At 40.7% G+C, this 12,183-nt stretch overlaps 1 protein-coding gene across 1 annotated transcript in view; it reads right to left on the reverse strand.

The window, feature by feature from the left end:
- Positions 1-12,183, reverse strand: part of SPTBN1 (spectrin beta, non-erythrocytic 1) — a 269,957-nt gene that overhangs the window by 23,160 nt on the left and 234,614 nt on the right. The window contains 7 exon segments of the mRNA XM_043984887.1: positions 393-767; positions 1,092-1,296; positions 3,428-3,558; positions 4,493-4,774; positions 4,940-5,029; positions 5,439-5,663; positions 10,098-10,361. Coding sequence (XP_043840822.1) covers positions 393-767; positions 1,092-1,296; positions 3,428-3,558; positions 4,493-4,774; positions 4,940-5,029; positions 5,439-5,663; positions 10,098-10,361 — 1,572 coding nt within the window.

The following is a 12,183-nucleotide window of genomic DNA, read 5'->3' on the forward strand; positions in this document are numbered from 1 at the left end:
TAAATGTTGGTTTTGATGAAGCTCTGTGGCAAATGTTATTAGACATATTTTGTCTGAATAGGGAATACCAGAGATTATAAAAGCAATAAATTTACACCCACACCCACACCCACACCTTAGGAGACAAAGTCAGGGGGAAAAATAACCAAAAATTATAGCGATGCCTATTTAGCCAATGTTTCTCTTGGAATGGCCACTAGGTGGCCCAAGCAAGGCCACTGGTGCCTAAGGCAGCTCAAGCTAGTGTTTTAAATAATAGGGAAACTTCACCGCACCCTTAGTTGGATCTGAGGTCCCACCTTCCTTGTGTCTTATCTCTCTGTCTGTCTGTCTGTCTCACACACACACACACACACACACACACACACACACACACACACACACACCCCTACCTGAGTGCCTAGTGCCTGGATATCATGTTCAAATGTTGTATGCATTCTCTGTAAAGTTTCCACTGTGTTTTGGTCTCTTCCCAGTTCCTCGGGCAGTTTCTTGTGTTTGTCCTGTATGCGTCCGAAGATCTCCTTGGCATCATGGTAAAATTTGTGCAGTTCGTAAGAAGCAGCAAGGATCTGTGTTCTTGTGTCGATGAGCTCAAGGAGGTCAGCCCAGGCCTCATTGAGACCATCTTTCCATTCTGCAATTGTGGCAGCATCAGAATGTCCAGAGTTGATGAGGTCATCTGCCATGTGATTAACTGTGTCCACACGTTCCTGCCCAATGTTTCCAGTATCTCGGGCAAATTCCCGGAATCGCTCTTGTAACATCTGCAATGTTAATAAGCAAGTACACAGAGAAGTCAATGGTGCCATTGTTAACACTTTATTTTTGGAGAGCAGGAATTACCCCCCCCCATGAACTAAATTGAAAAGTATGGTAAAATTAATAAACAGTAAAAGAAAAGATGTATAGTCTAAAGTTGTTTACCCAAAGAATCAGCTCATTTGATTAATGGAGAAGCTGACTAGGGGGTAGAACTGAGATTAGAACCCATGACCTTTACCTCAGTCCATCAGATTCTAGGAAAGCAAGTAACTTTCTATAGGTATTAAGGAGTACATAATCATCTGTACACTCATCAGCCAGCTTACCGTGACATGCTCATAATCCTGGCCTAGTTCATGGGATCCTGCCACCACTTCCCTTTCAGCGATCCACTGCTCCAAGTCATCTACCTCTCGGTTAAGCTGGAAGAGCCGGTGTCTTTCGTCCAGTTTGCCTCTCCTCTCTTCGGCAAGGTCCTTCAGACCTGCGTATAGCTTGTCCACTTTGGACTGCCGCATACTAATGCGCTCACTAGAGGACAAAAAGAAATATAGCCGAGGCAGAAATTATGTGCAGGAGAAAACACAAGAGGGAGAGAGAATGCAGCAGGAACTACCTGATGAGGAAGAAAGAAATTATCTTCTAACCCCAACAGTAAAAATAGCATCCAATAAAATAAAAATAAAATAAAAATTTGACTAGAGCTCAAAAATTATTTAAGTGGAAGATCTTTTTTTTTTTTTTTTGCGGGGCATTGGGGGTTAAGTGACTTGCCCAGGGTCACACAGCTAGTAAGTGTCAAGTGTCTGAGGCCGGATTTGAACTCAGGTACTCCTGAATCCAGGGCCGGTGCTTTATCCACTGTGCCACCTAGCTGCCCCCTAAGTGGAAGATCTTAATATGTCTCCTGACTGAAGGAAGGGAAAGACGTGACCCACCACACCCTTGGCATTGGAAGTCAGGATTTCCTTCAACACTGGGAACTGATTAAAAAAAAAAAAGAGTGATAAAGTTTTCCCATCCTAAAGCCTCTTGTGACCAAAGAAACCTACAATTTGGTCTGGTGTGCAACACATTTTATTTCCTCCTCTGGGCTGTGTTCTGTTCAATTGTGTAACAACTTTTCTCCCACTTCAATTTGGTGTGTCAAAATGGTTGAGATGATAGGAGATTGATCTAATTAGCACTGTTCCAAGTGATGCCCTTCCCACACCTGGCCCCTAATCCTCCTTTCTAGAATCTTAAGGATTCTCAATCCATTAGATTATAAACTCCTGAAGGGCAAGTCTGTCTTTTGCTACTTGTTGTATCCTCTGCACTTAGTATAGTGTCTGGCGCAAAGGTGCTTAACAAATTAATAATTAAAAAGTTATTAATAGCTAACTGATAATTAATAAATTGATTAAATATAAAGGAAAAAAAGAAAAGCTACATGAGTAGACCGAGATATGGAATTTGGGGTTCTTCCTTTCTTAATTGTCTGGCATTATAGCCACAGCATCCTAAAGTACTCTTTGCCATAAAGACCAGAAGATGCTAGTCTTGGAAAATAAAGATGTACTCCTATTGTTTGTTACTGAGAGACAATCACATGGAAAGCTGATGGCTATTAATGATCTACTACCACCATCCCCAATCCTTCGCTTCTTTCCATTCCCATGGAATTTGAAACATGTGATGAATGAAGGTGCTGAGTATTCTATTAAATAGGCCACTGTAAGCCTCTCTGAAACCAGGATGTCAGTAACTTGGTGAAAAGTCCATTCCTAAGTAAATGTGATCATAATTATCACTTACACCTCAAGAGTGCTTTAAGATTTACAAAGTTTATGTACATGCTCTCATTTAGCCCTCATAATGACCCATTTTACAGATGTAGAAACTGAAGCTTATAGAACCTAAGTGATTTACTGACCATCATCCCACTACTGAATAGTGGGACCAGGATTTAAAACCAGTCCAGCGCTACTTTCACGACACCAATTTTTCTTCCTATTTATGTGAATATTCATATACAAATCAGTATATTCCTTCTTCTTTAAGATACATATCATATGGGGCAGCTGGGTGGCCCAGTGGACAAAGCACTGGTCCTGGATTCAAGAGGACCTGAGTTCAAATCTGGTCTGACACTTGACAGTTACTAGCTGTGTAAACCTGGGCAAGTCACTTAAACCTCATTGGCCCACAAAAAAGAAGAGAAGAAAAGAAAAGAAGAAAAGAGAAGAGAAGAGAAGAGAAGAGAAGAGAAGAGAAGAGAAGAGAAGAGAAGAGAAGAGAAGAGAAGAGAAGAGAAGAGAAGAGAAGAGAAGAGAAGAGAAGAGAAGAGAAGAGAAGAGAAGAGAAGAGAAGAGAAGAGAAAAGAAAAGAAAAGAAAAGAAAAGAAAAGAAAAGAAAAGAAAAGAAAAGAAAAGAAAAGAAAAAAGGAAAAAAAAAACATATCATTCATGACGGCCAGAACTTCACCACAGGGTCTGGGGCAGCACAGTTATTTCATTTACAAGGGCAGGTAGTACCTGACAAGAAGGGTGAAGCGCTAATATCCTACCTAAAGCTAACACTCTGACATTCAAGTTTAACTGTTCTATTTTGTTTTCTGCCTAGAAACCACCGATCCAGAGTAAACTATTACTATAGAACCCAGCTACAAAATAGCATTTACCTTTCTGGATGATTGTCAGCAACAAGGGCCCGGCTGGTCTTGGAGAGCTGATGCACTGTCTCAGCATAATCTTCTACTGCCTGTTCCAAAATCTGGTGCTTCTTCAGCATAGAAACTGCACTTTGTTCATCCTGTAAATAGAAGGAAGGAGCACTCACAATCACATCCAAGTGCTCTTCCAAGGTCAGCACCAGGAGGGATCAGCATGCTACACTATGCAAACAAGATAATATTTGTGAAGAGTGCATAGCACGTTGCCTGGTACACAACAGGCAATAAATAAATGCTTATTCCTTTCCCTACACACTACAAGAGAAAAGGGGCCTAGTGATGGGACTTATGATTGCAAAACCAGAGAATAGTATTTGGGACAGCTGGAAAAGAGAGTCAGCCCCACTTTGAGATTCCCCTCAATGTATCCTACAGGTATCTTGTTTGTACATAGTTGTTTGCATGGTGTCTCTCCCCTCAGGCTGAGCTCCCTGAGAGTTCAGTCTTTGTTCTTGCCTTTCTTTCTACCCTCAGTGTTTAGCAAAGTGGTTGGCAATTAGTAAGTGCTAGCTAACTGACTGGAATGAGCCTTCCAATACACAAAGATTAAAACTCACCTTGTACATGGACAAGATTGCATTTATCTGAGCAATTAGAAGGGGAGGAAACAATGGCAAATTTCTACTGAAAAAAGGGGGTAGGGGGATTTTGACAAAACCTATCTGGAGCAAAATTCTATTCTAGTATCAGAGAAATTAATCAGCCACACACACACACACTGTAGACTGCTACACACTGGGGTCAGAAACCTCATGGATGTTGTCAGTACCACAGAAATCCATTTTCAATTAAAACCAAAACAAACCAAACCAAAAAGTACCTGCTGCATATAGTACTAAGCACAAAGAATGCAACTATGGAAAGGACATAAGCTCTTGCACTTGGAAACCTTAAAATTGAAGAAGCAACAAGAGTAGCATTTTGTAGATGAACAAAGGGGAAGTATGAGGTTTGGGCTGAGGACCATTCATCTCCAAACCAACAGCCCTGCCCCAACCTCCAATTCTCTTTCACCTTGGCTTTCTCTTCTGACATCATATAGAGTTCCTGTTCGCTCATCCAGGCCTCAGCCTCTGCGGCGTCGAAGTAATACTGCTGGGCCTTGTGGGATTCTTCCAGCCTCCTGTGGCGTTTTTCTGTCTCTTCAATGAGAAGGCTCCAGAGCTGCTTTAAGTCTGTAAGCCTCTGCCTGATTGCTTCGGCATTAAGGCTACTGCTGTCAGTGAGAATGTTTTGGCTCCTCTCAAAGATGTCATCAATGCGAGGCTGGTGTCCCTGGATTTCCTTCTGCAGGGTCTGTGTGGGAGAGGAGAATAATATGCATTGGGGGTTCACTGAATTGCAAGAGCATGGCAATTATTGCAAACCACAGTCCTTCAAAGCTTCCTCCCATGTCTGTGTTGCCTTGTCATTTAAAATAATTATTTAACAAAGAAGGCTGGACTGAGCAGAACCAGTTACCTGATTTTTCTTGATTAACAGCTGCACCGTCTGGAGGTTATGGCCATGATCCGTAGAGGTTGCTATGGGCATTCGCTCTCCGACCCACAACTAGAAAGAATTGCAGACAGGAGTCAGGCATAGAATCCTAGGACTGTTTCCAGAAGAGATGATGAGAGGCAAGTGAGAAGTGTCTCATAAGCCAACCTAGGAACTTAAATTGACTTGGAAACAATCAGGGAAGGCTGTCTACCTCAGGAGACTCTTCCTTCAGGAAAGAAGTCAAGAAAGACAGCAAACTCATTTGGGTTCTCTATAATGTCTTGGACTGCTCCCGTGGAGCATGAAAAACCCACTGGATCTTCATCAATTATGGGAGCTCTGTGCTCTGGTAGCAACCTACTTAGATAATAATCAGGATAGACTGAAGAAACCACTAAAGGACAGAGTCCACCCAAACACAAAGGACAAATGCTTTTAGACAATAAAATGCCACTTCAGGGTCAAGACCTCTACTTACAATCTCATCCTCCACATCCCTGTTAAACTGATGGATCTCTTTGGAGGCCAAAAGATTACTCTTCCTCTCGTTCAGGGGCTCCAGCAATTCCATAAATTTCGTCTGCACAATGAGACGTTTGCTATCAACCTCATCTGTACTCTTCCCTTCCTGGCTTAAAGCTTGGGCCTGGCTTTGGAGCTCCTCAATCTCCTTCTTCCGCACATCCATTTGATTCTCAAGTATCTGATGAAGGAAAAAAGCAAAAAAAAAAAAAAAAAAAACAACAACAACAAAAACCCTTCAGTTCACGACAAATAGAGGCAGGCGGCAGCTATTTATAAAGCACGGAAGGATAAGAGAAAAGAGGAAATTATGAATTTATGCCATGGTTATTGCAACATCTGGTTTTGGTGACTGCTGATCAAATTACCAATTAGCACATCTCTATGCCAGCTGGTAGTTTTAGCTCGACTTTGCATTTAAAACTGGGGACTAGAAATTAGGGAACAGATTCAAATTTTCACACTGGGTAGTGTCTACTTAGTTGCAGAATTGGGGTCTGCCACATAACAAAGATTAATTTAACTGTTCACAAAGCAGTGGGTCAATACCAGAAACTTAAATTTCTGGTTTCATTTCATTCATTTCACTTAAAAGTGTTTGTGTTTTGAAGTTTATTCTTTTTCTCTCTTTAAAGCAAGAAAAGTAACTTCTACCACCTGTTATTCACCTATTTCTATAATGAGAAAACCAACTTATTGCTATTGTATTCTTGGTCCCAGGGAGGAACTGGCTAATTATATCTTTATCAGAATACAATCAATAGTGAAACACGGAATAAGTCAAGCATTTGGGCATCTAAATCAAATTAGTGAAAACTAAAGCCATTGATCCTGAAGCTTACCCACCTTGTGACCTTATTTGGATAAAATTTTAGCTGGTAAACCTCTTTCAGAAAATGGATTTGTAACTACCCAAAGGGAGGTAAAGATGACTTTAGAGCATGTGTGGTAACATAAATGACAGACACTGAGCACGATGCAAGCACAACATTTGTCCCACTCACACAATACATTCACTGAGCTCACATATGGATAGATAACTTGAGAGCTAAGGAGCATGGCATGGAGGAAGCAACCTCCCTGGGAGGATGGATGTGTAAGTTATGGCAATACGACTGAGACTCTCCCATGAAAACTATTTTTCCCTCAGGACCACATATCCCAGGAGAGTCTGACACACATTAAGGACAAGGTCACTGCACTGCATGCTGCACATGGTTCTCTGACTTTGGAATAAGCCTTTTCAAGAAGAATCAGCAAAGAGCTCTGGACAGAATGCCTTTTGCAAAACTGAAGAGAGTCCAAGCATCGGTCATAGGATTTACAGCTGGAACATCTAGTCCAATGCCCTCATTTGTAAAAATGAGGGCATTGAGATTCATAGAGAGCTGGTGAGTCACAAGAGTAACAAGCCTCTAGCTGTGCCCCATACCTGCCCCACACATCCTTGGGCAACTGTGTCTGGGCTTTGACGGCCTCAATTATGAGAAAGGAGAGGGGGTGGGGGTGGGGGGAAGGGAGAAGGAGAAGGGGTGTTGGAATAAATGATCCTATCACATTGAATAATCCAACCATAGGGAAGGCCCCTTCTAACTTAAAATCCTATACTTCATTCTGGGAATCCATAGGTTATCTTTAGGACTCCTGGCAACAGGACTGGCTAGAAACAGGCTGACTAAAATAAAACACTCGCTGAGTTTGCTATTCATTTGACTAGGGACTTTGGTGACTGAGCCTGTGATCCTTAATTAATGCATCTCAGCATGTTCCTCTTTTGGAAAAAATGGGGGGGGGGGGGGCGCGCCAGCCCTGGATTCAGGAGTACCTGAGTTCAAATCCAGCCTCAGACACTTGACACTTACTAGCTGTGTGACCCTGGGCAAGTCACTTAACCCCCATTGCCCCACAAAACAAAACAAAACAAAAAAGAAAAAATGGGAGTAATTCTGCTTTGCCCTTATTTCAGTCATGTCATAAGGATTGATTTGCTTTTTTTCTTTTAATATTCTGTGAGCTTCTCACAGACTATGTGCCTTTTAAACTGAATCTGCATGACAAAGTATGCAGAGATTACTACTTCCTTTCATCTTAAATACTGCCCATCATGATGAAGAAAGAGCACTGGACTAAGGGCACGTGAACTTGAGTTCCACTTCCTTTAACTGAAGGGCAGCTAGATGTTACAGTGGATAGAGTACTGGGCTTGGAGTCAGGAAGACATCTTCCTGAGTTCAAATCTGTCCTCAGACACTTACCAGCTATGTGACCCTGGACAAGTCATTCCACCCTGTTGGCCTCAGTTTCCCTGTCTGTAAAATGAGCTGGAGAAGGAAATGGCAAAGCACTGGTATCTTTGCCAAGAATATCCTGAAATGGGGTCATGAGGAATTGGACACAGCTGAAAACAACTCAACAACTATCTTTAAATAGTCGTGTGAACTTAATCAAGTTGTTCTCAGGGATATGTTGTCTATACAATAAGTGGGTTGAACTACATGATCTCTGACAGACTTTCCTAACCCCAAAATTTTGTTATAAGGAGAATACACTTACCCAGTGGCCAAATGAGGATGGAAATACTACTAATATATCAAACAGGATTATTGCAGAGGAAAAGAGGAATGGTGAATCATCAGTACAATAAAGCAGAATGGAAACTTCTACAAAGACTTAGAATGCTATTATTGTGTTATCTTCCCAGGCTATTTTGGAAATGTCTTGTGTTGTTGCCACAGCAGGTATCTTATTGTCTGGGCTATGAACCCTAAAGCACTGCACTAAAGCTAAAGATAATAAATGAGGGCAAGGGTGGGAAGCAAAGAATCCCCAGCTGGTAAAATCATCTTGTGTAGAACATGGCAAAAGGAGGTAAGATGAGTCTACTCGGTCAAATTAAATGGAACATCCAATAGTCGGAACTATTCAGATCCTTTGGGTGTGACATACTTTAAGATATTTCTGGAGTCCACTTGGACTGACATTGTCCAAAAACTCTAAATTATGTTCTTGAACTTGAAACAATCAGCCACTAAAATAAACAACTATTGGTCAGAAGGGTAAAAAAAAGATGTATGATGGAAATTTCTGGCACTATGGGTCTCATCAGGAAAAAAGGATCTTTTTTTTTGCCCTTACAGAGATGATCTACAAGAAATCCAACTATAAGAAAAAAAGGATTGGCTTCACAAAGTGAATTGATATATATGCAAGGTTCAGAACAACCATGGAATTATGATGATACCCGCCATTTGTAGAGTATGCTTTACAGATTTTGAAGTACTTCTATATGTAATATCTCACGAGTTCTCCCACAGATTCAGTTAATTTCCTTGTGATGCAACAAAATACTAGATATGTGTTGATAACTTTGGCAGACAGTACAAAAGGGAAATTACCTTTTGTAATTACCATACCATTTGTAAATGATGTATTAGATAATATTGTCACTTGCAACTTCAAAGTAATACTGTACATAGAATTTAAAGAGTTATCTTTTGTTGGGGAAGAGGTGACATGGATTCCTCTGGCATTCTAGTGAAATCTATGAACCCTTTCTCAGAAACTATGTATGTATGCACACATGCAAGTATGCACATGTGTCTGTGTGTATAAAAATAAAGATGCCATTTTATCCCCTTCCAAATTTCTTGGCCTTCTGAAATAAGGAATCTGTAGGCCCCAAGTTATAAACCTCTGCTCTAAAAGACATAAAAAACCAGCATGTTACACCTGAAATACAGTCGTGTATGAAATATGTTGCACCATATGTTAATTTTTTTTTTTTTTGGTGAGGCAATTGGGGTTAAATGACTTGCCCAGTAAGTGGTCAAGTGTCTGAGGCTGGATTTGAACTCAGGTCCTCCTGAATCCAGAGCTGGTGCTCTATCCACTGTGTCACCTAGCTGCCCCTTCTAATTTTTTTAAAAAAGAAAAAAAAATGGTGCTTTGCTGTAATCCTTACCTCTGTTATTTTTTTATATATTGCTTCAGGAATATCAGTATTTGGACTTAGAGTTATTTATTACTCTTGAAATCCTGTAGCCGAATGTGGAACATGGAAAGATGAAAGTTTTCTCCAAATACACATCTTGACTTCTTAATTTTTATTGATTAAGGGTTTGTGTATTTTAAAATTTCCTATACAAAATCCCCATCCCATTCCATCCCTCCTCATGGAATGGAGGTGACTATGAGTTCTCAAAAACTATTCCAGCAGAGTCCAAGCTCTGAAAGGCCCTACTACCAAGTAAGAAAAGGGGCTCATCATCAGATTAGTTGCGGGATGATCCATTTTTTTCAGCTGCAACAACTCTCAAAGACTAAGCAGGGATTGCGATCTGTATTGGGGGAAGTATTCACACTAACAAAATGATGAATCCCTGAAATACGGAGGAAGCAAACAAAATGGAGGCGTCTATTTCTTGATATCCATGTTCCAACGCTCAAAGATTATCTAGGGATTGTGATCTGTATTGATAAAAGAAGTACCCATACCAACAAAATGGTGAATGCTTGAAACACTGAAGAATTTAAATGACCAAGCAATCAAAATGGAGGTTTCTCTAGGCGTCCATGTCTTTTGGACTGCTGTGAAAGAGAATGCTTCAGAGTTTACCTGTTGTTTTTTGAGCAGGATGTTGACACTGGTGAGATCTTTGCCATAGTCATCTGATTGAATCTGGCTCTCTAGGCCATTTAGCCATTTGTCCAAATCAGCACAGCTCTGGGTGAAAAGTTCAGCCTTGTTGGCATCAAAGAGTCGCTGGGCCTTGGTCTGGGTAGTGGATTCGAGGACTTCCCACATTTTATGTAAGCCTGTGAGCTTCTCCTTCACTACAGCTTCCGTCTCTGGTTTCTCTGCAATGAGCTGCATCCCTGCCTAAAAAGCACAAGCCGGAAAATAGACAAATTAATGAAATGCTATAAGCAGTATATTCTACAATGTCACCAGGGGGATTCTACTTTATGGGATCCTAGTCACACATTTCCAATCTATCTCAAGGGTATGCCAGCCATCAACCACGAAGCGTAGGTGGATAAAAAAAGAGGTGACTAATCACATACCAGATAGATTTCATGGCACCCAATAAAGGGCATGATTCTGACACTTAGTGTTAAGTTTCATATGCTATGTATACACATATATTCAGTTTAGACAATAATAAATTCATACTTCAGGTTTAGGCTTTATTGATTAAAACACTAGATAAAAATAATCGAGAAAAGAGAAGAGTTTATGATTAAAATAACAAAAACAAAACAAAGGAATGGTGGGAGCATAGAGCTTGGTAACACCATTCTGAATTTTATTTAATTTTGTGCATGGAATTTAGTATTTCTTCCGCATCCTCAAGATAAAAGGAGGAATATTTCAATGTCTACCACATTGCCTTGTACATAAAAGGCATACAGTAAATCTTTGTTGAAGAAATACATGATGGGTGTGAGGGGGTAGAAGAAAAATGCATGTATTTTTAAAAAAACACAAACTTTTTTAAAAAAATCTAATACACACCAAAATAATGGAATCTGTGAAATGGCCAGAACAACCATTGATAAAAATCTATCAAAAACTCATTACAGGGGCAGCTAGGTGGCACAGTGAATAGAGCACCGGCCCTGGATTCAGGAGTACCTGAGTTCAAAGCCAGAGTCAGACACTTAACACTTACTGGCTATGTGGCCCAGGGCAAGTCACTTAACCCCAATTGCCTCACTTAAAAAAAAAAAACAAAAAACTCATTACAGACCGAGACACTGAATAAAATTTGATAACACACATCTTGCTGTCAAGGAGCTCATAGTATAGTCTAGTTCTATACAATTCAATTCAGCCAACATCTATTAAACACCTACAGCACACAGGGTAATAGCTAGTGGCTGAGGATACAAAGACAAAAAAGAGAGAGAGAGAGAAAGCTAACCTTTGAGATAACATTCATGTATATTGAGTGATGGAGGAAGGAGGAGATAGGAGATGGAATCTTCCCAGAAAGGTAAAGTGAAAGTATTACAAGTCAGTAAAAAGCATCAACAACTCAAAGTTGTAGAGCGAAGGGAGGGAATCAGAAAGCACTTCAAATAGTGGATGGCCCCTGAGCAGAGCCTTGAAAGAAGTTACAGATTCTAGAAAGAGAAGTGGAGAAGTGAAAGGATTTGAGACATGGGTGAGAGAAGGCCAGCACAGAGGCTCAGAGACAATTAGATAAACGCAGTATTTGGAGAATAAGGCCAGCGCACGTAATGGGGAGCAATACAGATTGTAGAGGGCTTTAAGCAAGGAGTTGAAGTAGGAAATCAATGAGGATTTGTTTTTGAGTAAGAGCTATCAGACTTCTTATCTTAGGAATATTAATTTGTCAAGTGTGTGAGGAGCAGGGAGACAAGTCAGAGGGCTATTAGAAATGTCTCCCTAAGAGGTGATAAGGGGCCTGAATGAGGGAAGCCTCTGTGCTGAGGAAAGAAAAGGGACAGAAACCAGAAATGTCATGGAGGAAGAACAACTAAGATGTGGCAGTTAACTAGCTATAGGGAGGGGAAGTCAAAGATAATGTGAAGGGCATGAACTTGGGTGACTGGAAACAAGAAGTCTGGAAGGAGGGTGTGGTGGGGCAGGAGGGGAGAGATTAATTGTATTTTGGCCACAGTGATAGGCAAATGATGACCTGAGATCAGCTCTCAACAAAGAGATTAGGGCTGGA

Source organism: Dromiciops gliroides, chromosome 2 (genome assembly GCF_019393635.1).
Source record: "Dromiciops gliroides isolate mDroGli1 chromosome 2, mDroGli1.pri, whole genome shotgun sequence".
NCBI lineage: Eukaryota > Metazoa > Chordata > Mammalia > Microbiotheria > Microbiotheriidae > Dromiciops > Dromiciops gliroides.